The 25,860-nt window shown below is 33.1% G+C and overlaps 1 protein-coding gene across 1 annotated transcript; it reads right to left on the bottom strand.

Annotated features, from left to right (window-relative positions):
• Nucleotides 1–3,448: 3,448 nt before the first annotated feature.
• LOC111697142 (uncharacterized) lies at nt 3,449–25,571 on the bottom strand. The gene is made up of 2 exons (XM_023467037.1): nt 25,461–25,571; nt 3,449–3,837 (listed from the first exon to the last, which is right to left on the bottom strand). The coding sequence occupies exons 1-2, from the start codon at nt 25,516–25,518 to the stop codon at nt 3,452–3,454; spliced, it is 444 nt and encodes a 147-aa protein (XP_023322805.1). The 5' UTR covers nt 25,519–25,571; the 3' UTR covers nt 3,449–3,451.
• Nucleotides 25,572–25,860: the final 289 nt, after the last annotated feature.

Here is a 25,860-nt window from a genome sequence, read left to right on the forward strand (position 1 = left end):
AAAATATAACAGTTTCAGAAACAGAAGAATAGATTAATAACAAATTCACGTGCTTAGGATCCATATCATTTCCATGCGGATATGCAGGGATCCGGATCCTGGATACGCTCTGGAAACAATAAATCCGAATTTTCTGACTTTTTCGAACAACTGTAAAATGCTCTAATTTCTTGTTGTTGTTATTTTGCATATTTGATGCTAAATTTGATGAACCATTCAAAGATTAGGAAACTTTAAATATTTTCTCAATTTTCAAGAGTTGAGACTTGTGTTTTGAGAGCAAAAAGTTGATTTGATTTGACAGGTTTTGGTTGACATGGATCCAGGAAACTAAAATGTTTCAATAAACATGGCAGTTTATTGAAATTTTAAAACATGCTCAGGAAATATATTATTTAAAAAAAAACACCTAAACTAACTGAAGTTTGTAAAGGTTTAATAAGTTAACGGACAAGTTTGTTTTAAAAATGGCTGAACGTCGTATTTTAATTTCCATGATTTTGGGAATTCAAAAATTAAAAAATAGCTTAATGATTTTCAGATTCTTAAAAAGATCCCCCCCCCCCACACACAAACAAGGTTAACCTATTGTTGTAGGTTTGATTGAATATTTACTTCAATAAAGGCAGAAATAACCTAGATGGATGGATAATATACACATTCAGAGCTTTTTTAGAAAATGATCGATTTGAGTTTTTTTTATTAATATAAAACATATAAGAAAGCCGCCTCAATAAGATGATGAATTAACATTTTGATTTTCAGCTTTTTAAACAACAATGCACCCAAATATTAGATTATCTACATGAATAATTTAGATAAAGGAATTGAGTCTGATTTTCCCTATATATTAGCAACAGAATTTCGTGGACCTTAGATATTTTAAACTATTATTATTCAAAGTTTGAAATATCAAAGGTTTACAGTTCATCAAAAATGTAACGATATGGATTGATTGTAGAATACAATTTAATTTTAATAAAACTGAATCTATAAAAAAGCAAGACTGAAACCCCATGACTGAAAAGTTGGTGTGTGTTGTATTTGTTTGATGCAGAATTGTAAATTCAAAAATATTTTGTATATATAGATGACTTTACAAAATGGAAACTCAATTCTAATAAAACGCGAACTAATGGGATGAACAAGTAAGCAATTACTTAATTTATGTTCATAGAATCTAAATTTTGTTTGTTTGGGTATAAAAAACATGGAGAAATTGCATTTAATAAAATCAAAAGATTATAATTTTCGTGCATTTTCAGGTTCGTACTTAAAAATGATAATACTTTCAGAAACATCTTTTTGTTTTAACACTGTGATTATCATATGTTTAAAATCTACCAGCTGTAAAAACAAACTTAATATTTTTAATCCTTTTCTTATCATATTTCTTTTTTAGTCTCCTACCCTTCCCTCATTTCATCGAACAGTATTTTAAATACTTTTATGTTTTCTATATATTCTTGTCCTTTATTTGCATTTTTGGCTCACCTCCTCATTCTTTATTTTACAAATTTCTTTTTTATATATATCAATTACTATCTTGGTAACCCAGCGCTGCCACTAGGTTACTAAGAGTTACTGGTAATTTCTTAATAAACTATTTTTGGATGTTTTGTAGGCAAAATCGGTTTTGGAACCCCTTTTCGTTTAGATTCTTCTTTATTTACATTCTTCACATTTGATAGTAACCCTATTGTATATCTTAGATCATATCTCTTAAGTTCATCGAAACCGAATTTCCTATTTTTTCCATGTTTCAATGTTTAAGTCTCTAGTTCCTGATTCATGAGTTCTGATCTATACTTGACCCTCACGGCGCACTCCTTTTCTATTCTATTCTATACAAAGCATTGAATGCGCTCCACCCACCACTAATTATATCTAATTATCCAACATATATTATTCTTATGCAGCAACCGTTTCAACTACTTTTCTTCCAAGATTTTCATAATGGCCCGGGGGGAGGGAGGGGAGGGGGTAAAATGGGGGTTTATAATACCCCCTCTCTCCTTGTTATGTCTCCGTTTAATCCATGTCGAGAGCCTTAAATGCGTGGGAAATGTATTTCTACAAAATTACTCTGGAACTTTTATTCCTAGATATATAAACGGTTGAATCCACCGTGTTTCTGTCATGTAAAAACGATCAGAATTCAAGATTTTAAAAACCTTGTATTTTTCAACACAATGCCAAGAATAAATTTAAGATAATGTAAACCGCTTCATTTCCTATACCCCCCCCCCCCCCCCCCCCCCCCCCCATCCTCCTCTGGGAACATAATAAATAGATACCATTCATCCCGATCGTTTAATCTGAATATCCAATGTGGACACTATTAATATCGTCATTTCTTATTAAATGGCGAGTAAAATTTCAAATTTCCCGGCATCTGATATGCTATTCGGGATTCTGTATACGCCACTCTAAGGTTGAATTTTTGGATATAAACTTAAAATAAATAAATCTATGAGATTAATAAAAAGAGGAGATCAAGCATTGATCTCAATATCCACAATTAAAAGTTCTCTCATTTCTTAAATCCCGTCCTCCCGCCTCCCTTCACTTTTTGGACCCCCCCCCTGCTCTCCCTCCATTAACTTCCTCCGAAAATGAAAAGTAAAAGTTAATATTAATAAAGATGAACTCGGAATTAAATATTAATGAAGCGCTTTTCTGAAGTTAGGAAGCGGAAAGTTTATAATTAAAAGTGCACCAATTAAAACGGCAAAATGACAGAACGTATCATTAAATACTAAATTAAACATAATTAGTTGCAAACCAACTCTCCATTGTAAATCTTTTGTTCATTAAATGTGACATTATCTATTCTTAAGACAATGTTACAGCTGCATTAAAGTGCACAGTAGAGACATCCTTGCAAAATTTAATTTAGAATTTCATACGATTCCTGTTTTGAGGAATATCTCGCTAGAAGAACTTTGTATTTTAAAAAATCTATTTTGAAAATCAAAGGCATGAAACTCTAATTTGCTGATCCCAATACTTTTGCAACCTGATGGTGTGAACCTGCAACCTGGTTTTATAGTTAGAAATATCACAGGTCTACGACAACAGGTTGCATAGATATAATAAAACTTGTGTTTAAAGGGACTGTAAGCGTAATGTCAAGTGACTCTGCATGCGAAGATGGCAATGCCCGGACTCACAACGGTACCCTTAAAAGCTTTTTCTGATCAAGTATGAATAAGATATCAATGTTTATAATTTTGAAAACTGATTATTTTCAATTGTGGTTTCTTAAAAAGTTATTGCTCATTTTTAGTACAGGAAAATATAGAAATTATCTTAAATTTAAAAAATAGAATATCTTCCACATTATTGATCACATAAAGGTTTCAAGGGTACCTTCGTGAATCGGGCATTGCCATCATTGCATCATTGCATGGAGATTTGAGGTTCACTTGAAATTAAGCTTACAGTCCCTTTAAGGAATGTGATCCGTTCCTATACCTGATAAATTAAGGGATAATTTCTGTTTCTGATTAAATGTATTTTTATTTAAGCTCTCAGAGCAGAGGTTTCGGTCAGACAGGCAGCGGTCAGATGTAGGGAGATGACCGCGGTCAGATAAGTTTTTATTAAGGTCACTGTTACTGAAGTAACGGTCATATGAGCTGCGGTCCAGGTCACTTAGCGTCTGATTAGACTTGTTTAAGTTAATTGAGCTTGTGTTTAGATTGGTTGAACTCCTGTTTAGATTGGTTGAATTCCTGTTTAGATTGGTTGAACTCCTGTTCAATTTAGGAGGAAGGGGTGGACGACAAGGCTCAGGGTTCCCATTCCTCTCCACGGAACCAGACCGGACACATTCTGAAATATTGGAAGATGTTAATTTTGAAAGAAAACCCACCAAAATTGAGGCTTTCTTTGCCACAAACTTTGATTTTCTAAATTTTCTAAATAATCTACGTTTACGCCATCAGATTGCAAAGATATAGAAATGATAAAATTTGAGTTTTTGGCAAAGACCCAATTCCTTCATTGCATCCAATTCTACATGGCTATTAAGTTAGAGAATGTAGAGCAGAGAAGTTAATAAAGATGATGTTGGTTTTCTATACCAAAGAAATTAAAAAATTCAATATTAAATAAAACTTAGAAATATTCAAGTACAGTAAAGGATCAAAACTGGGAAACCAACTTTTCTTAAAATTTAAGATAAAAATATGTAAGACCATGAAATCAAAATTGAAAACAGTCCCTTTTTATTATTATAAGGAATAAACTTGTATTTGAATGAATGTATTTACACGTCAAATGTTTGTTTACATGAATATGCACAATGTCTTATTTACACTTTATACAACAGAGATCGGAACTATTGTCTTGCAGATCTACGGATATTCGATATCCCATCATAATCGTAGAGGAATAACTATTATGAAGGGATCAAGCATAGATCCTGAAATTAAAAATGCCCACATTGGATATCATTCGTTGCAAGATTAACGATACTCCGCACACAAAGGGGAAAATTAACAAAAAGAAAATCCTTATTCCATGAAATTAGAGGTAAGTTTAAACTGAGATTAATTGATATGATATGCTGGATCCGCCTCTCCTCCTTACCCCCCCCCCCAAAAAAAAAAAACACGAAGAGAAAGAGAGTTATATGTATGGATAAAGGTTTAGTAAGAATCCAAATAAAAAATCAGAATAACTCATGTCCTTTCGAATTCCTCAAAAATCAGACTAGGTTGTGTCATATTGTGCAAAAACTATACAGTCACTCAAAAATCTGCCAAATTTTGCGCACACCGGAAATGTGTGCAAATAATTAGTTAACCCCCGACGACCCTGCAATTAAAGCAAATATTTGCAAGAGGAAAACGCTTTAAATTACGCAATATTGACGAAAAGAAATTTCCAGTGCGTCACATCCACTTAATGCGTTACTGAAACTTAAAATTAGAAATTAAAAATTAACAATAAACTATATCAATTAAATTTACACAATTTAACCCCCTCCCCGCGGTGGGGTATTTTAGGGGGTTATGGGGGGGGGGTCACAATACTACTCTTAAAATGCATTTGTCTTCTGTTTCATGTTAAGAATGGACAAAATGAATATATTCTGATAATCTTTCCCTTTACAAACATTGTATGAATTGTAGTAGCTTGCATTGATTTCAGTTTACAATTACTTTTCCCGTTCATAAATTTATCCTAAAATGGATCCCGCAATATATTTCGATGTCGTCTTTGTTAAAGCTAGCTATTTCGGAAGAAAAACATATATTTAATAGCAAAAGCACGATAAAGCACAGCGGTTTCGGGATAATCTTTAATATATAAATAGATTTTAACAGCCATATAGAAAAGATTTAGGGGCTCCAACAGCACCCAAAATCCTTGGTTTAGTCAGAGTAGCGTGTTGAAAAGTTCTATTTTAAAAGTTTCAAAGTAATAGCAGGTTTTCGGTCGAAATTCTTAACTATAACATAACATTTAAACAACTTAGAGACTTCTCTCAACAAAAACTCTTAAGCGGCCAAGCCTTTTGAAATAAATAAGAGGTTTATGGAATAAATTCATTTTGGCTTACCCCCCCCCCCTCTTACTGATCTCATCCTTTTCATTCCTACATTCACACTTAACTCAACAAATGGGGATTTAATTCCCCAATCTTAATTCCCCGTTAAACAAAATATATTAAATCAACAAGTTGGGCGTACAATAGGGTAGTCTACTCCAGATTGGGGTCCGATTGTAGAGAAATAAAAGGATGACTGAAAGGATGACTAAAAGGATGACTGAAAGGAAGACTGAAAGAAAGACTGAGAGGAAGACTGAAAGGATGACTGAAAGGATGACTGAAAGGATGACTGAAAGGATGACTGAAAGGATGACTGAAATGATGACTGAAAGGATGACTGAAAGGATGACTGAACGGATGACTGAACGGATGCCTGAAAGGATGACTGAAAGGATGACTGAAAGGATGACTGAAAGGAAGACTGAAAGGATGACTGAAAGGAAGACTGAAAGGAAGACTGAAAGGATGACTGAAAGGATGAATGAAAGGATGACTGAAAGAATGACTGAAAGGATGACTGAAAGGATGACTGAAAGGATGACTGAACAGATGACTGAAAGGATGACTGAACAGATGACTGAATGGATGACTGAAAGAAAATGATTAATAAAGGTAAGGATGAACGAAAGGAAACAAAAGTATGATTGAATGATTTGATGACTGAATGGAGCAAAGTTATTAAAGAAATAAACATCTTATTTAAAAAAGTAAAAATTTCTGATTTTTTTGTCTGTTTGTGTATGTCTCAGCTCAGGAAGAAGGTTAGCTAAATGTTAATTTTAAAAGGTACGGTTGAGAATTAAACATGCCATTCTATAAATTGAGTGTCACAACGAGATAGGGGCACATTGGAATATTGATTAGGTGTCTTGGTGCTAGGAGACCCTTGTTTTAACATTTTGCTATATTTAAAGAAGACATTCCAAAAAAGTAAATTTAGAAGGGGCCGGGGGAGGACCGTGGGGTGGGGGGGAGGTTAGAAAATGGATAAAATGACAGATGTGTTTTATCTAATTAATTCAATCTCTGCAGAAAATAAGGGAAAGAAAAGAATTCAGTTTTTCTTTCAGATTAAAAAAATCTCCCGCAATTTTTAACTAATCTACTAACCAATTTCATTATTCCACCAATGGCTATTGAAAAAAAAACTGTATCAAATTTATTTAGGATTATAATTATTGTAAAACAAAAGGCAAAAAGGAATTTGCTAGTTTTAAAGATTAAAAAAATATCTCCTCTTTGATTGCGGATTTTTCTGATTTAGATAGGGATTTCTAAGATCTATAAATTTAACTTTTATTTTAGCCAAAAAAAAATTCAAATTTTGACCGGTCACAAACCATCACTCGTGTGAGGGTCCGAAAAAGGACGTATTTTAGATGGAAAAAAGGAAAATATATATTTTCTGACCCTCAATAAAAGCTCTTGACAAATTAAAATGTTTAGTTTTTTGAAGTGTCAAATTATGCAGCTTTCTCAAAGATTGTTTTCATTTAATTTAGAAATGCATAAGTGTGCATTTAAAGATTTAAACTTGCATTTGAATATTTGCAGCAAAAAGTTGCGATCAATCTCAAATAAATGCATTTTACGTCATTATTTCGAATATGTATTAAACTGAATTCAGGGGTGTTTCTAAATCTAATCTAAATCTTTAAAAAAAAATTTGAATGGATTGGTTAATTTCGAAAAAAAAATACAAAGAGGTCAAACTTATTCATTGTAAATCTCTTTACAATAAACCAAATTCAATATGTGGTTAATTCATCTCTTGAAGTAACTGTAAAGTAAAATTAAAGTGAAAAATTATTCATTTATGAAATATAACAAAAACATACAAAATTAAGTGTTTCAGGAGAAAATATTTAGAACCCTCTAAGAGTAAAGGTTGTGGGAATATTTCCCCCCCAATTCTAAAAAAAATAGAAAAATAGAAATAAAAGGAAAAGGAAAGGAAAAGGAAAGTTGCATATTTATTGTTTACACTATATTTAATATAAAATTGGTGTTGGATTGTTAGTATTTTTCGATGATGAACTAACAACTTTTGGAAATAAAACTTGTAGATTATTTGTAATGTTAAAAAAAAAAGTAAAAAAAAGCTTTATGGAGTGTGAAAGAGATATAGGTTCTATGTTAAAGCATCTTTTTAATTCGCGCCGTTTTTTTACTGTACAAGCGTGATGTCAAGTGGTGCCGTTGTGCATCAGGCGTTACCATCTTCGCATGAAGGATCACTTTAAATTACGCTTACAGTCCCTTTAAGATGGAAGAAATATAGACTATTCGTTTGAGCACTTAATTTAACCATTAATAAAACATTTACACTTTGGATATATAGAGATGTAGATTAAAGCTTTATAATCCATCTTATCCAAAAGTTCCTAACTGAGATTATATAATTTACGTGTTAATAATAAATACAATATACACCAAGGTGTGTCAGGTTTCTCTAAAGCCGAGTTAAAGACTGAAAAGGGTTTGCCTGTTTTGAATCACAATATGACACCCTAGCAAAAAGTTTACCACAATGCGAAACGTTAAAATGCAAATCTGCTGGTCTATAAATATTACAATGGATGGCAATTTGTCATAATCGTGTTAACCAGCCTCTTTTTACACCCCTCGGGGCAAATATAATTCTTTGCTGTCGAATGCCGATAGGGGGGGGGGGGTATTCTTCGAAACAGGATTTTCTTTACAAATAATTCAAAATTGCCAAATATAGAGGAATGTGAAAAATAAAAATTCTCATGACCTACTGTAATATCATAGCGAACCCTGTATCTGTAAACCTGAACATGCCTTTATATATATATATATTTTGGTATATATATATATATATATATATATATATATATTATATTATATTATATTATATTTATTTATTATTAATAATAAAAATGAAATTTAGACTTAAGCCTGTATTACTTTTTAATTAACAAGATCCCACTTTTTGTGCAAAAAAATTGAATAAGAAGTGAGAAAGTGCACAATGTAATTTTTATCACAGTAATTAATAAAATAAAAAAACTATTTCAAATAAAATTTTTTAAATCACAGGAGAATAGGAATTCTAGTCTTAAGTAAAAAAAGAGTTTTTATCATCATTATTGGAGTAGAGATTAAGCAAGGAAATTTCCAAATCAAAAATGAGACACTTGTAGAAACTGGAACATTAATTTTGGTCTGGGTTGATTCAGTTCAAAACATCACTTATTTGAATTCTGTAAACAACTCCTCTCCCCTAAATATCCCCCTTGACACTGTTGAAGCGGTATCGTATAAGAGAGTCTGGGTTGACAAATATTTAATATCAAGTGTTGACGGATATGCATGTTTATGCAGATGACTGACTATCTATGTACACAATACAGACATGTGTATTCAATACACATGTCTGTAGTCCCTCTCAGTGCCTTCGGGTGTCAGTGAGTGTCCATTTGGTGTCTTTGTGGTGTCTTTTTTAGATTTAGAAGTAATAATAACTGTTAGTGAGTGTTTTTAAATGTCTTTGTTGGTCTTGAAGTGTCTAAAGGTTTGATGTTTATAATTTCTATAAATAGCATTGGGTCTTTGCGTGAGCGTCTCTTTTTGATGTGTCTTTTAAGTTTCATCAAATGTATGGAATATGAGTTTTGGATTTTTTATTATTGTCAGATATAAAATAAGTGTCAATGTCTTTATTGTCTTTATGTTGTCTACTGTCAATGTCTACCGTCACTTTCAATTGTCGCTTTCTACTGTCAATGTCTACTTTCAACGTCTACTTTCAATGTCTACTGTCAATGTCTACTGTCAATGTCAACTGTGAATGTCTATTGTCGCTGTGTACTGTCAATGTCTATTATCGCTATCTACTCTCAATGTCTGCTGTCAATGTCTACTGCCAATTTCTAATGTCAATGTTTACTGTCAATGTCTACAGTCAGTGTCACTGTCCACTGTCCACTGTCACTGTCACTGTCACTGTCAATGTCTACTGACAACGTCTTCTGTCTAATGTCAATATAAATATATATTTACATATATAACACAATGCATTTATTCTTTTATTTTAACTTATCTGCAGTATATACTTGGTGTCTTGGTGCATGGCAGTTGGATTTGACTGTTACAAGATTAAATATATATGGATATATATACAAATATATAAATATATATGGATATATATACAAATATATAAATATATATGGATATATATACAAATATATAAATATATATGGATATATCGTGGGGTGGGGGGGAGGTTAGAAAATGGATAAAATGACAGATGTGTTTTATCTAATTAATTCAATCTCTGCAGAAAATAAGGGAAAGAAAAGAAATATAAATATATATGGATATATATACAAATATATAAATATATATGGATATATTTGTATATTTAGATATCTATCAATGAAGTACAGCTGCTAGATAGGTTAGGGTGAGACGCCACAAGACGAAATTAAGACAAAACCGTTAAAATAAATATATTTGACGTACACCTCCCCCCCCCCTCTTATTTTAGTATAAATCTAGATGTTACACCAATTTGATGATATTCAAAATTTAAGTTGAAATTTAAGATATTACAAACTGTGCGATATTTAAGCATGATGTGCTCACTTTACATGTATATATATATATATATATATATATGTATATAAATATATATATTATGTACATACATACATAAAAAAGGCAGTGAGCATGGTCGTTTCCTTTTTCTCAATTGTTTTGTTGCAAACTACATGGCAGAATTACATATTTTTTCACAAACGAATTTTGAATTTTGTCTTGTGAATATTGCACTTAATGTTGAATATATTTATTCATGACCCTTACAAGTTGGAATATTTAAATTAAAAAAAGATTGAGTCAGTTCAATTTCTGCATAAACAAAACTTCAGTAAAATTTACAAATAATACTATTTTCATAAATTTGATGAACTGTTAAAAGGTCAACTAAACTCAAAGAGAATATTAAATGAAGGTCTTCACTGCAACCTCCTTCTACCACAGTACGCAGACAAACTCATTCAAAACTAAGAACATTAAAGGGACTGTAAGCATAATTTCAAGTGATCTTCCATTTATAGAGTGACATGTCCGATTTACAACGATACCCTTTAAACCCTTGGTTTTATCAAGGATTTCGTAGATATTCCTAATTATATAGCAGGAAATTAAGTGCCAAGAAATCGCGCAAGTGTACAATAGCACTGTACCCTCAAGTATACCGGCACTCCATTTTCAGTTTTACAAATGAGGATATCTACCTCATCGTTTCCCGGACAAAGGATTAAAGGGTACACCGTAGTGAATCGGACATGCCTCTCTATAAATGGAAGGTCACTAAAAATTAAGCTTAAAAGGAGGGGGGAGGGGGTCACATTTATTTCAGAAAAAATGTCCAAAACGTTAAAGCAATATAGAGTTTTTATTTAGATTAAAAAATAATTAACACAAAATGCAATACACTAACTAATAAACCTATATATGTAGATTGTAGATTTCTGATTCAACGTAAATTTTGCAATTTTTAACTTAGTCATTCGTTTATTACAAGCTAAACACGCCAACTTTTTATTACTTGAAACAAATAAGGTTGTAAGTTTTAAAACATATAGGGTTAACGTAAAAAATAAATTGCTGAAATTCTCAGTNCACTCCCCCACACCTTAAACCTTCGCGCACCGAATGAAAACAAACACTGTCTGGTATAAAAGAACACTACAGCCTGACTGGCCTATCTCAATAAATATTTTTAAAATTTATGACGCGCGGCCGCCACAGTCTTGGTATCTAAATTCCTAATTAGGAGATTAAAAGTCAACTATTTATTATTTGATTACATAAATTTAATTATTTGGAAAAATAAAAATAAAATTTGTCCTATTGTAAGTTTTATTAATGCTTATCCGGTCATATTTTTTTATCGAAAAATAGATCTAACTCCTATAATCGTCTTTTTTTTTACAATATTTGAATCATACGCAGTATGCACTGAAAACAAGTCCAAGATTTATTTTCAATTTATTTTATAATATTTTTTAAGAACATTCTTTGTAGAATCAAGATTTAAACTATTAAACCTTTGAAAACAAAACTATTTTTTTTATTTTAGACACTTAAACAATCTACCTTTCTACCTGTTAATCCCTCTGATGGGTGTAAATATATATATTTATATTAAAAACAGGAGTTTACTTTATTCAACTAAAATATTTAGATAAAAACACATTTAATTTCTAGTTTCTGCTCAGAGAGATAAATAGAAATTCACAAAATTATTAGAAAAAAAGAAACACCAAAAACCTTATTAAATCTATTCTAAACCTTTTTCCCTAAAGCTACAAATTTAATCCCCCACCCCTAAGGTTCTTATAGGTCTGGGGGGGGGGATTTATATTTGCCCCTGTTCTTAATCTTCTTACTTAAAATCTACATTAGAAATAAAACCTACTTGAAAATATCATTTTACAATATCAAATAGTACAACAAACAATAAATTTAAGATAATGTAAACCGCTTCATTTCCTATACCCCCCCCCCCTCCCCTACAGCTCGTCGGGTATGTCCTATTAAACTTAGATCTTTATTTTCTTATCTTAAACGTGGTGTAAGATTTGTACACTATAAAGTGTACTGTCGCGCATATCTGGGGAAGATGTAAACAATGCAGTACGCAGACGTCTTTGAAACTTATCTTTATAAATTTGAAGAAGTAACCTCTGTTTGTCTGTATGTCTGTTTGTGTTGATGCCCGATCCTAACTAAGGAGACCCTATAGACCGATTTGCCTCAAATTTTGATCGGGGAACTCGGTAGAACCACGAAAATGTTCTTGGGTTTAAAATTCTTATGTCAAAAGGTGAATTTTTGTACAAAAGTTTAGGTTCCAGACCAAGCTGGATACCCAATCTATAGTTATTGAATATTTCTGATCAATCCTTCCTTCTTTATCAAACCTTTTCTCCATTTTCAAAGACTTCTTTCGCAAAAAAATTGCATATTTTATGTGAAATAATGGTTTTAATATGTACTTGCAGCACTTGACTAGGATAATTATGCATATCGATGCCGTTAAAGTGTCCGAAACGGGATTACAATACCAGGCTATGCTTAGACCCAAAAATAGACATCAAATTCACCTCAAAATAGGGATTTTAAGAGATTCGATCAGTCCAATATATCTTCGGTCAACAATAGAACACGACAAGGATAAAAAAGTAAAATATAACGGGCATTCAATACTCAATAGACGTGTCTATAATCCTTAATAAACTTAGAAATACGTGAGGTTGGGGAGGAGGAGGGGGGGGGGGGAGTTAATAGGACAAATACACATTAAGAGATTCCCTCATAAATTTCAAGTCTTAAACTATATCCAGTTTTCTTTATTATGATGCTTTGGCTCACAGAGTATTTAAAAATCCGTTCTCGACGGATCTGAAACCAAATAAAAAACTATAGTATACAAGACGTTTCAGAATACACAAACCATTCAGATTGCTGCTAAAATTTGCACAAGGTGTCCCAAAAAATCACGAGTGGGCATTCAGAATACATCGATGCAAAGGAAAATAGACCTTAAAAGCGTAGAATCAAATATTCCATTATTAAAATAATCAAATACAATCGTTCAACTGTTGTTGATGCAACAACTGTAGCCTGGCACAATCACAGTGCAAGGTGTCCCAATAAACATAAGAATTAAATGAGGACTTTGTTTTACGGGGACACTCTGTCTAATGACAAATTTGTGACACCTGGTATAAAACAGATGTAAAGTTTAAATACTAAGATATATGTGTGTAAGTGCATAAATACATATATATACATATATATAGATGTGAGCAGAGAGTAACTGTTATATCTTCACTGCTGAATAGACAGGAGACGACTAAGCATTACATTAACATTACACGTCTGAGTCATACAGTGATAAATATAAACATTTTCAAGAATAAGTTAGACATTTTTTTTATCAAAACAGGGTGTTAAAATAAAATGAATAAAATTATTTGAAGAATAATGTTCCTGTTAATATTTCCCCCTGCAGATGTCCAAATAAGTTGCTGAATCCAGTTAAAAATCATATCTTCGGCTTTAATTCATTATATTGTACTACAGGACTTAAAAAGTGGGGGGGGGGGGTTAAAAAATTTTTTAAAAATTATTAAACAGATGAGAAAATAAAATTGGAAAAGGAAGAGAAGAGAAGAGAAGAGAAGAGAAGAGAAGAGAAGAGAAGAGAAGAGAAAAGAAGAGAAAAGAAGAGAAAAGAACAGAAGAGAGGAAAACAGAAGAGAAGAACAGAATTAGAGAAGAGAAGATCAGTGAAGAGAAGAAAAGAGAAGGAAAAAGAAGAAAACAAAAGAAAAGAGAAGAAAAGAGAAAAAAAGAGAAGAAAACAGAAGAAAACAAAAGAAAAAAGAAGAAAAGAGAAGAAAGGAGAAGAAAAGATAAGAGAAGAGAGGAATAGAGAACAGAAGAAAAGAGAANAAGAGAAGAGAAGAGAAGTTAATCATATCATATCATATATATGTCAAGACGATACATGAGAAGAGAAGAGAAGAGAAGAGAAGTTAATCATATCATATCATATATATGTCAAGACGATACATGAGAAGACTTAACATCTCTCAATTATAGTTTAATGAGATCGTTAAGTGAATTGTTTCACAATAAGAAAATTTAATGATGACAAGCTCAATAAATTATCAACGGTTTGACAGACATGTTAAAACGAAAAATGCTTTGAAATATTTATCAAGAAGCTATGTGACCCCCCTATTCTAGTTTAACCAAAGAGAATAGAATATATATTAGAGTGGAATTTACAAGAAAAAAGTGTAAAACTGCGATTTTGTTATACTGTTTCCATACTGCAGGTGTACTTCACATATTTGCGCTTTATAACCTTTTGTGCCCTGGAACATCATTTTATAGAAAATCTAAAATTAAAATTTAAAAAAAACCAAATTATGAAATAGGCTTGTTTAATTATTGACCAATGATCATTTCACATAGACTTTATGCCTTTCACTTTACAAACGATGAATTTCCGCTATAACAATAAATCAAATGATGTTTTTATAAAGTTTATTTAACAGCTTTAAAAAATTCGAAATTGAAATGGTTAGTCTAGGGAACATCCTGTATTAATGTACTCTACTGCATATAATTTGTGAATATTTACATGATTTGTACACTTTTAACTCCCTTTCAGACTGAAAGGGACTGACAAATACAGAAGGATTGTCTAAATTCCACTCTAATATATATTCTATTCTCTTTGAGTTTAACCTAAGCCTAATTCCCATCATGACCCATATTAAATAAGTCTACAGTCAAATGTGGTAATATTGCAGATAACTTTCAATATGCAAATTAGTTAAGTCGTTAAGGTAAATATCTTTGGTCAGAGAAAAAATTTGCTTGAAGGGACTGTGTAAGCTTAACTTCAAGTGACCCTACATGGCAAAGATTTACAACGGCGCCCTTAAAAGCTTTGTCTGATCAAGTATGAATTAGATATGCATGTTTTTGTTTATTTAAACTATGTATGTTCATGTGTGCCGAAATTCATATAAATACACACTTTTCGAGTCAAATTTCACATTTTGATCAGATTAAGGTTTCAAGGGAACCATCGTATATCAGGCATTGCTATCTTTGCCATGGAGGATCACTTAAATTCACGCTTTCAGTCCCTTTACTGCAATAAAAGCAAGCTTTCGTTATAGGAAATCGAAATTAAGCTTTATGTTATACATCACAGATTTTTTTAAATCACTTTTAATTGTTTAAAAAAGGACCTCAAAACGACTCCCATCCCTATAAATATATGGGACGCCCATCCCTGTAAATATATGGGATACCCAACCCTATAAATATATGGGATGCCAATCCCTTTAAATATATGGGATGCTCATCCCTATAAATATATGGGATGCCCATCTCTATAAATATATGGGACGCCCATCTCTATAAATATATGGGATACTTAACCCTATAAATATATGGGATGCCCATCCCTATAAATATATGGGATGCCCATCCCTATAAATATATGGGATACTTAACCCTATAAATATATGGGATGCCCATCCCTATAAATATATGGGATGCCCATTCCTATAAAAATATGGGATGCCCATCCCTATAAATATATGGGATGCCCATTCCAATAAATATATGGGATGCCCATCCCTGTAAATATATGGGATGCCCATCCCATATGCACATGCAGCTTAGAATAAATAAATAACTTTTTAAAAATAAGTTTATTAATAAGAACGATGAAAAATGCAATGGCCATTTATAACGGACCGAGGAGTTTAAAATACCATTAATGATCTAAACTCGATATTATACATCCATTAAGACAAAAATAGTAATTTAAGACGAATGAGCGGTCATTAGACAAAATCTATAGATATATTATAAACTTCATAATTTTTCTAATGTAGAATTAAATTTACCCTCTATTACCAAGGGGGAAAAGCCCCCCCCCCCTCCCTTAATAAACTATCAGGGGTGTTTATCTTCAAAAGAGGATAAAAATGGGACCTAAACTCAAATTTCCTTCAAAATATTAGTTTATTATAATCTAATTTTCATTATTCAAAAGCTAAGATTAATCATATCTAAAGACAATTATACGGAATATAACAAACCCTTTTTCTTACTTTCGCATTTATCCGCAATTTTGAATTTTAGACAAATTAATCAATTTCAATATTAAAGACAAAATTCCAAATTCAGTCTACGGATCTTCGTATTCAAAATTCCAAATTCCGCCTACGGATCTTCATATTCAAAATTCCAAATTCCGCCTACGGATCTTCATATTCAAAATTCAAAATTCCACCTACGGATCTTCATATTCAAAATTCCATATTCCGCCTACGGATCTTCATATTCAAAATTCCAAATTCCGCCTACGGATCTTCATATTCAAAATTCCAAATTCAGTCTACGGATCTTCATATTCAAAAAGTTTCTAGCGTCATTTGAAGTCATATTCCTTGTGGGAAACCTTGTATACAGAGAGGGATAATTTAGTTTGGAAAAAATATTAAACTGAAATCTATAAGTATGGGAGCCGTGGGTGCCGGAGCTCATGGGAGTTAGCACCGATGGCGGTCTGGGCTCTCCAAAATGGGAGGGTCTTCAGATCCTCCCTTATCTTATCTTATCTTATCTTATCTTATTTATATATATATATATATAATTAACTTGTCTGTCTGTTTGTTTGTAACCGATTAACGACAAAAATGCCTAAACTGACCGGGCCCAAATTTTTTTGTGAGACCTCAAATGACTCCAGGAAATTTAGGTAAAATTTTAAAAATTCACGAAAAAAAATTGTGAATCCGCAAAAAAATGTTTTATTGGTTTATCGAAGAGAAAATGCTGAATGATTGCGAAACAATTAAAAGCTGAAATATAAGATGGGCGCTAAGCACTCTGATAGCCTAGTATATAAAAACTAATTACACAATACTCAAATAACTGTTTAGGAGTAATATTCTAATCACCGGTCTTTAAAGAACTACTAAAGAAAGACTAAACTGAAGGTTTTAATGAGATGAATGTGTAATATAACTTTTTGTTATAACTTTCTTCTCATTTAATTCTTCAAATAATCAGCATTCCTTTATTTAAGATTATTCATTCATTATGCATTCATTATTCATTTTTTATTCACTCATTATTCATTCATTATTTATTCAATATTCATTGAATATTCATTCATCATTCATTCTCAAAAATCATAAATTTTGCATTCGTTATTCAATTTCTTCATTCATTATTCATGCATCATTCATGCATCATTCATGCATCATTCATTCATCATTCATTCATCATTCATTTATCATTCATTCATCATTCATCATTCATTCATCATTCATTCATCATTCATGCATCATTCATGCATCATTCATTCATCATTAATTCACAAATTCTTCATTCATTCTTCATTCATTCATCATTCATTCATCATTCATTCATCATTCATTCATCATTCATTCATCATTCATTCACACATTCATTCACACATTCTTCATTCATTCTTCATTCATTCTTCATTCATTCTTCATTCATTCTTCATTCTTCATTCATTCTTCATTCATTCTTCATTCATTCTTCATTCATTCTTTATTCATTCTTTATTCATTCTTCAGTCAAAGTTGTTTCCGGATTGACATTTATTACAGTATTGTGGAACTGATTAGTTCTTATGCCTCAACGATCATAGCAAGAGTGATTGAGTATCTCGTACGATCATATACCAAAGAATACAGCTAAAGTTGTGTCCGGATTGACAACATTGATAGTATAGTCTTTGTTGAACTGATTAGTTCTAATGCCTCGTAGACCTACGAGAGGGATTAAGTTTTACCTGGATTGATATTAGCCTGAAAGCAGTTCTAGGAGTAAGGCATTTACTTCACTAATTGTTCAATCACTAAACAGTACTGTACATACAGTACTGTTCCGTCTCGGACAGTACTTTACTAATGTCTATTTATTCAGTCGTCCTTTTATTCTTTATCATCCTTGAATCAGCTTAAAGATTACTTTTATCACGCATAATCAATGTCATTTAAACAAACTGGGAGTTTATCAGACGGAGATATTATGGAGGAGAACTATCAAGGAACCCTGGGAAGGATTATCAAGGGTTTAAACACAATTTGTTCCTCAATGAACAAACATTCCACACACACATAGATATTCAGCCAACACAAGCATTCAACCATCCAGTTGTTTGCCCATTGATGGACCATAGAAGGGACCGAGCGCCGCAGTCAAATGCTTTAAAATAGTATTATAAACCCACATAAAAAAAAATGTGGATGGAAAAAGTGCTAAATAGAATTTTCTAAATAATTCTGGTCCTTAAAGGGACTGTAAACGTAATTTAAAGATGGCAATGCCCGATTTATATAAACAGTTATCTGATAAATAATGTGAAAGATATTGTTGTTCTTCTAGGTTTAAAAACTCTAACAATTCTAATGTTTTCCTGCAGTATAGAAACGCGAGTCACTTTGGTAGAGAACCCACAATTGAAATAAATCAGTTTTTAAAAAATCTTTGATATATAATTTGTCCTTAATCAGAAAAGGCTTTAAAGGGTACTGCTGTGAATCGGACTTTGTCATCTTTGCATGGAGGGTCACTTGAAATCACGCTTACAGTCCTTTAATATGAAACTAAACAATTATTCTTCATTAAGCAACATGCATTCCAAATTTTGATTCAATATCATTGAGAGGATCTAGAACACATGTGCTGTATACATTTATTAGAATAACATTTCCTGCTTGTTTAAGGTAATTGGTGGTGCATGCGTGGGTGTTTGTGTATACACTAGTATGGGTAAATACGTCTATTTGTTTGGGAGATACGAGTGATACATTAGTTTTTATCCTAAAGCTATGCGTTAGACAAAAAACAAGCATGCGTCGCACAGCGGTTCGTTTTAAAAAACAAGCGTCGCACAGCGGTTCAAATCAACAAACAAGCGTCACACAGATGTATATATTTAAAATAAAGGCTAGCACAGCGGTTCAAATAAACAAAAAAGCGTCACACAGATGTATATGTTCGAAATAAAGGCTAGCACAGCGGTCCAAATAAAAAAACAAGCGTCACACAGATTTATGTATTTGAAATAAAGGCTAGCACAGCGGTCCAAATAAAAAACAAGCGTCACACAGATGTATATATTTGAAATAAAGGCTAGCACGGCGGTCCAAATAAAAAACAAGCGTCACACAGATGTATATGTTAGAAATAAGGGTAGCCCTCACAGCGGTTCAAATTCTTCAAATAAACATACAAGCGTCACACAGATTTATATTTTTGAAATAAAGGGTAGCAAAACGGTTCGTATTAAAAAAAAACAAGCGTCACACAGTTGTATGTGTTCGAAATAAGGGTAGCACAGTGTTTGTGTTGAAAAGCAAGGGTTGCACAGTGTTTTATATTAGAAATCAAGTCTCGAGGGTTGCACACTGCACAGTGGTATGAATTCGAAATCAAGGGTTACACTGCGGTCCTCTGCTATACATTCGAAATAAGAAAAAAACTCGAAAACTCGAATTTTTAAAATTTTTTAACTTTTTCAACACCTGAAAAGTTGCTCAAGAAAAAAATCTGTTATATTTCTTTAAATTAACATACACATAAGAATTATGAAGTTTTAGAAATCACCTTGTAAATCTGAGTGAACAGAAATATACTAAAAACCCTCCAGATATTATTGTTTAAATAATGTTAAAAACAACAAAAACACACGGATTAAAGGGACTGTACACTCCTTTATGCCGAGTCCATTAGCGCCTGATCCAATCAGGGTTTAGTCATATGTTTGTTGTCTTTTCTGAACCAATAGAAATACAACAGCGGTATCATCTACCTTTCTATCTATCTCATTATCCAGAGTTATGAATCCTTCAATCGGCGCTATCAGTAAATGGAAATATTTACTTCTACTGAAACTCTAGTGTGCAGAGTGAATATGTTATTTTATATGACTCTACATCTACAAAGTGGCAACGGTACTCTTAAAAGCTAAGCAATCTCCCTCTGATCATAAGCGCACGAGATATCCATCATCTTCTGCTAGAAAATTGATATTTTCTGCATTATAGACTATGAAGAAATTTTCAGAAATAAACACTTTTCAGCTAGCAAAATTATGATACCTTCTAAATTATTGATTAGACAAAGGTTTAAACGGTACAGTTGTAAATCGGACATGCCACTCTTTAATTGGACGGTCTCATGCAATTACGCTAACAGTCCCTTTAACCTGGCTGGATTAAGTCCTGTAGCTAGGAGATATAAATGGAACAGTCCCTTTAACCTGGCTGGATTATGTCCTGAAGCAAGGAGATATAAATGGAACAGTCCCTTTAACCTGGTTGGATTATGTCCTGAAGCAAGGAGATATAAATGGAACAGTCCCTTTAACCTGGCTGGATTATTTCCTGAAGCAAGGAGATATAAATGGAACAGTCCCTTTAACCTGGCTGAATTATGTCCTGAAGCAAGGAGATATAAATGGAACAGTCCCTTTAACCTGGCTGAATTATGTCCTGAAGCAAGGAGATATAAATGAAACAGTCCCTTTAACCTGGCTGGATTATGTCCTGAAACAAGGAGATATAAATGGAACAGTCCCTTTAACCTGGCTGGATTATGTCCTGAAGCAAGGAGATATAAATGGAACAGTCCCTTTAACCTGGCTGGATTATATCCTGAAGCAAGGAGATATAAATGGAACTCAACGTGAAATCTATTTAATGATTTCTTCTCCTTTAACGATCCATTGTTTACAATTCGTTTAGTTCTTAATATTAATCATGAATAGAAATTCGAGGTCGGTTTCGCCACTTCTAACATTTTTCGTCAATTTGCAAAATCACAAAAAAGGTTTGTAAGCACTTTAATTAGGGATAGTTGACTTTTTTGGAAATATAAATAATACGGAAATTTCCTGTATTTTCATTTTTATTATGTCATGAACTATCTATTGTCCAAAATGATTACACAAGATGTTAATTATTAAGTAAAGTAACTAAAAATTAACGGTTCAATTCTTTTTAACAAAATCATAATTTTAAATTTTAAATTAATTGTGATGAATCCCTTTAAGATCCAAACACCAAGACAACTCTATCGAGATATATTTCCAAGACCAAGAATAATATAATGTCAAGAAAATATAGTTTATCGGCTGTTCTCTATTTGATTTAAACCGTATACAGTAGCTGGACAATTTGCAAACATTTTGTATAAGATTAAATTTTACCTTAAAGAAAATGATGTATTAAAAGGAAGTTTAAAACACTAATAAAATCAGACAAGAATTAAAAACAGGTTATAATAATTTTTCACTTGACGTCTTTATTTAGAAGTATACGAAAATATTCTTTTTTCAAAATGACCAGTATTTGACGTAAAAAAGTTTCTAAGAGAGGTTGAGTGTGAAAATATACTAGCTGGGAACACAGCTTTTCCTCGAGTTTTTTCTTTAAAAGTCAACCTAATTAAGAATTTTAAAACCAAGCTACTAATATTCCTGTGGTTCTACCGAGTTCTCTAATCAAAATTAGAGGCAAATCGGTCAAGGGTCGGGGTTCATGAGTTATGATCAGACATTCAAACAAACAGACACACAGACAGACAAACTGAGACTTCTACTTTATATATATACTAGCTTGGGAACCCAGCGTTGACCAGGGTACTAACAGTTACTCCCGCAGTTTACACGCACTTCGTCGTAAATTACGATTTTACCTATTTTTCCCGATAAACTTAGAATCTTAAAACCAAGGTGAGAACATTCCCGTGGATCTCCCGAGTTCCTCAATAAAAAGTTTTATCGGTCCAGGGGTTCCTGAGTTATAATCGGACAAAAGAACAGACAGACAAACAGAGATTACAACTTTATAGATATATCTTTAAATATAGATATATTTGGATAAAAGTAGATTCTCTATCAGCTACTCAACCATGAAAAGCTAAACCACTCAGCCCTAATCTAAACTAAACCAAACCTATAAAACAATAAACACTGAAGAAAATTCATCCAAGTATTTCATTAATGCACAGTGCAGACTGCAGGGGTTTATATTTTGTATAAAACTATTACCTTTCCCCTATCTTAAATTTTAGTTTTTTCTACTTTAATTTGTGAAAGGTTTTTGTTGTTGAATTGGAAAAACGTTAGAGGAGAAAAACATAAGTTTTTTAAGTAAAAGAATCAAAAAGATGGGGGGGGGGAATTGCTGGGGAAAGTATAATGTTTCCTATATCTCAATAAATCTTTGAAAATGAATCCTAAAAACATATTTTCTGGTGGCATTTTTGATGAAAAATTATAACTCTCTAAAAATAATATTTGAGAGAACATAAATTGCAAATTCTGAACGAACTTGTAAATTTACAAACAATGAGTTTTATTATTATCATAATTTAGAACAACTACAAACTTCAGTAAACACCCGATTTAAAAATTAGATATCAAAATGTTTTAAATTTACAAAAATGTAATCATGTGAATCTTCTAGATGCAGGATTGCATTAGATTGAATAGAACTAAATTAATGCAGTGTCAGCCCTTAAAGGAACTCTTGACGTAATTTCAAGAGACAACAGATATAAAAGTTGCATGCCTGGTGCCTTATAAACCTTTACCAGAGTAACAACGAGGAAGTGTTGAATTCTGACAATAAACTTCACTCTCTGCTGCAAAAATCCGCAACTCACTTTTATGGAGACACCATGCTTTTCTCAAACTAAGGTTGAAAGGGTACAGTTGTTAAAATGGAGGGTCAACTGAAATTACGTAGACAGTCCCTTTAGAACTTACACCAACTCTTACTCTGCCTTCGCAAAGCACTAGTGCATTTATCCCCTTTCCTATTTATGAATAATTTTTGCGCAAAATCTTTTTTTTAATACAAAATAAGTGATAAAAAACCGTAAAAGTAAAATTTCCAAAAAGCACAAACATTCTTTATTGGGAAAATAAGTATTGTTATAAGCTTTTTTTGTATTTTTTTTGTTACTCAAATATTTTCAGAAGGGTCGTTCCTGCTTTCTAAATAGTTGACGATTATAACAGTTGTATACACCAACCTACATTACCCTACTGATCCGAAACTTTTTGATCCCTAGAAAGCGAAGCAAGAAATGCGAACATAGAAAAGAAGAAAATATTTTAAACATTGAAAGGATCGAGATAGAATCTAAAGAAAGGGAGATAATTTTTTTTTGAATTGTTGAAATTTAATTTACAACAACCGGATGGTATGGAGCATCCAAACCTGAACACTTTAGAGGAAAAAAACTTTCTCAAAAAGATAAAGGCTTGCTGTTTCTGGAGGATACACTGTGCTTGCTGTTTCCGGGAGGATACACTGTGCTTACTGTTTCTGGAGGATACACCGTGCTTGCTGTTTCCGGGAGGATATACTGTGTTTGCTGTTTCTGGAGGATACACTGTGCTTGCTGTTTCTGAAGGATATAATGTGCTTGCTGTTTCTGGAGGATACACTGTGCTTGCTGTTTCTGGAGGATACACTGTGCTTGCTGTTTCTGGAGGATACACTGTGCTTGCTGTTTCTGGAGGATACACTGTGCTTTCTGTTTCTGGAGAATACACTGTGATTGCTGTTTCTGGAGGATACACCCTGCTTGCTGTTTCCGGGAGGATACACTGTGCTTACTGTTTCTGGAGGATACACTGGGCTTGCTGTTTCCGTGTGGATACACTGGGCTTGCTGTTTCCGGGAGGATACACTGTGCTTGCTGTTTCCGGGAGGATACACTGTGCTTGCTTTTTCTGGAGGATACACTGTGCTTGCTGTTTCATGGAGGATAGACTGTGCTTGCTGCTTCTGGAGGATACACTGTGCTTGCTGTTTCCGGGAGGATTAAGATGAAATAGGACGAATTTGACTTTTCAGGAAAAAATGTTTATATCATAAGGAATCATAAGGAAGTGAAATCTGCAAGAGACCCCATTGTGGGGCCCCCAGACCGCCCAGGCAGCAGGGTGCACTGCCCTGCCCCTGTTCTAACTAGACCTTTAAATCCCCATCATTTAATCCAAATCTAGAGAGATAAAGTAGATGCATTCCAGTCAGTTGGCTAACCAATTAAAACCATTGGTTGGTTGGTATCTGTCAACCCTTTAGGTGAAGAATAGAGGTTACCGTTGATTAAAGTGCTCCTGCCAAGTCCATCCACCTATCCAGCATCAGGCTAAGCTTATCCGCTCGTTTCAGAAGCACTTCTCTAGAGGCATTGTCACCCACTAAGATCCTAGTGAGGACTGTTAGCTGACCTCTCATAGGCTACTGCCTGACAAGATACGACAACATGATATTCCGAAAGGAGGCTAACTAACCCTTTATTAAGACAAAGTGGACACCACTTTGTTGTAGAGCCATGGATGTTTGTGCGGCGGTTGCCTAGCCCCGCATCTCCTGCTCTAAGTCTGTTCAGAAAACCCCCTGCTTTGCTATCACATACGTGTGGCTGAAGTTTGAACCAGACTTGGGGGTTGGCATGAAGTTTAGAGAAACAAACCGACTCTTTTGCCTCAAAACCCCTTGTACCGCTACTTCGGTGAGCCGATAATATAAGTTTTAAACATCAGTGTCCGAATCTAATGAATTTAAGCCGCGTCTCAAATCCCACAAAACCGGTTTCAGTTCAGCGCCGGCTTAAATCTTGACAAATTTAATTCAAATTAAGTGGAACCAACCTTAATTGAGCCACGGGTCAAATTCTTTAAATTCGGCTTCAGGATTCCAGTCCTTTTATGACTTTTCGATATTTTCAAAATTGTTTGAGTCGAGGCCAAAAATTTAAAAACGGTTTATTTTTGGACCTTGGCAAATTTGTCCATCTTTAACCCAGTTGATTACCTCCCGACTTCCAGTTTTTTGCCTTTGACTTTATTAATTTCTATCACAGGAACTGCCGCTTTAACTGGAAACAAGTTTCATCAACCTTCTCAATTTAAACTTTTAAACCAAGCTTAGAAAATTACCGTAGTTCCACAACCAAATCGGTCCAAGTGTTCTTGAGTTATGATCAGACATACAAACAAACAAACAGAGATTACTACTTTATATTTATAGATTAACAGATTTTTACGATCACGTTTTTGAATTATTGGTGTAAGACGAATCTTTTGATAATTACAAGTCTTATTTCATCCAATAATAATTTTGCTTGCATAATGCCTTTTCAGGGTGGAGTGGAATTTCCCAAAAAGACCTACATTGATTTAAAGGTGGGTGGGGGGGAAGGGTGGAGGAGGGGGGTCACAGGAACATATATTCAGAAAACAAAAAATAATTTATCCTACCTTTCCGTGGGAGTTCAGGGACTTCGGAGTCAAGATCGAAGTATTCAACATTATCCATTCTTATCACGTGATCACAACTTTTTAATCATACTTCTGCAATAACAACCTTTATAACAAAAGTTGGGTCTGTCCTAGAGAACGATTTATAGACCCCCCCCCCGCCNGAGGCCATGTTAAAGATATATTTGCAGTTGTGTGGACGTTTCAAAAGATCCATCACTGTGTGATCCAAGTATCATTTACTTTTATGTTACTTTACAGTGCATTTTTGAACCAAAAATAGATTTGAATAATAATTATCTCATATTCAGGTTGCTTAGTTAAATTCATTTAATGGCACACCGCACAATCATATTTATAATTTCCTATCGCTTTTTCCCCTTGTTTCATTAGCGCCTCA

Source organism: Eurytemora carolleeae, unplaced genomic scaffold (genome assembly GCF_000591075.1).
Source record: "Eurytemora carolleeae unplaced genomic scaffold, Eaff_2.0 scaffold241, whole genome shotgun sequence".
Classification (NCBI taxonomy): Eukaryota; Metazoa; Arthropoda; class Copepoda; order Calanoida; family Temoridae; genus Eurytemora; species Eurytemora carolleeae.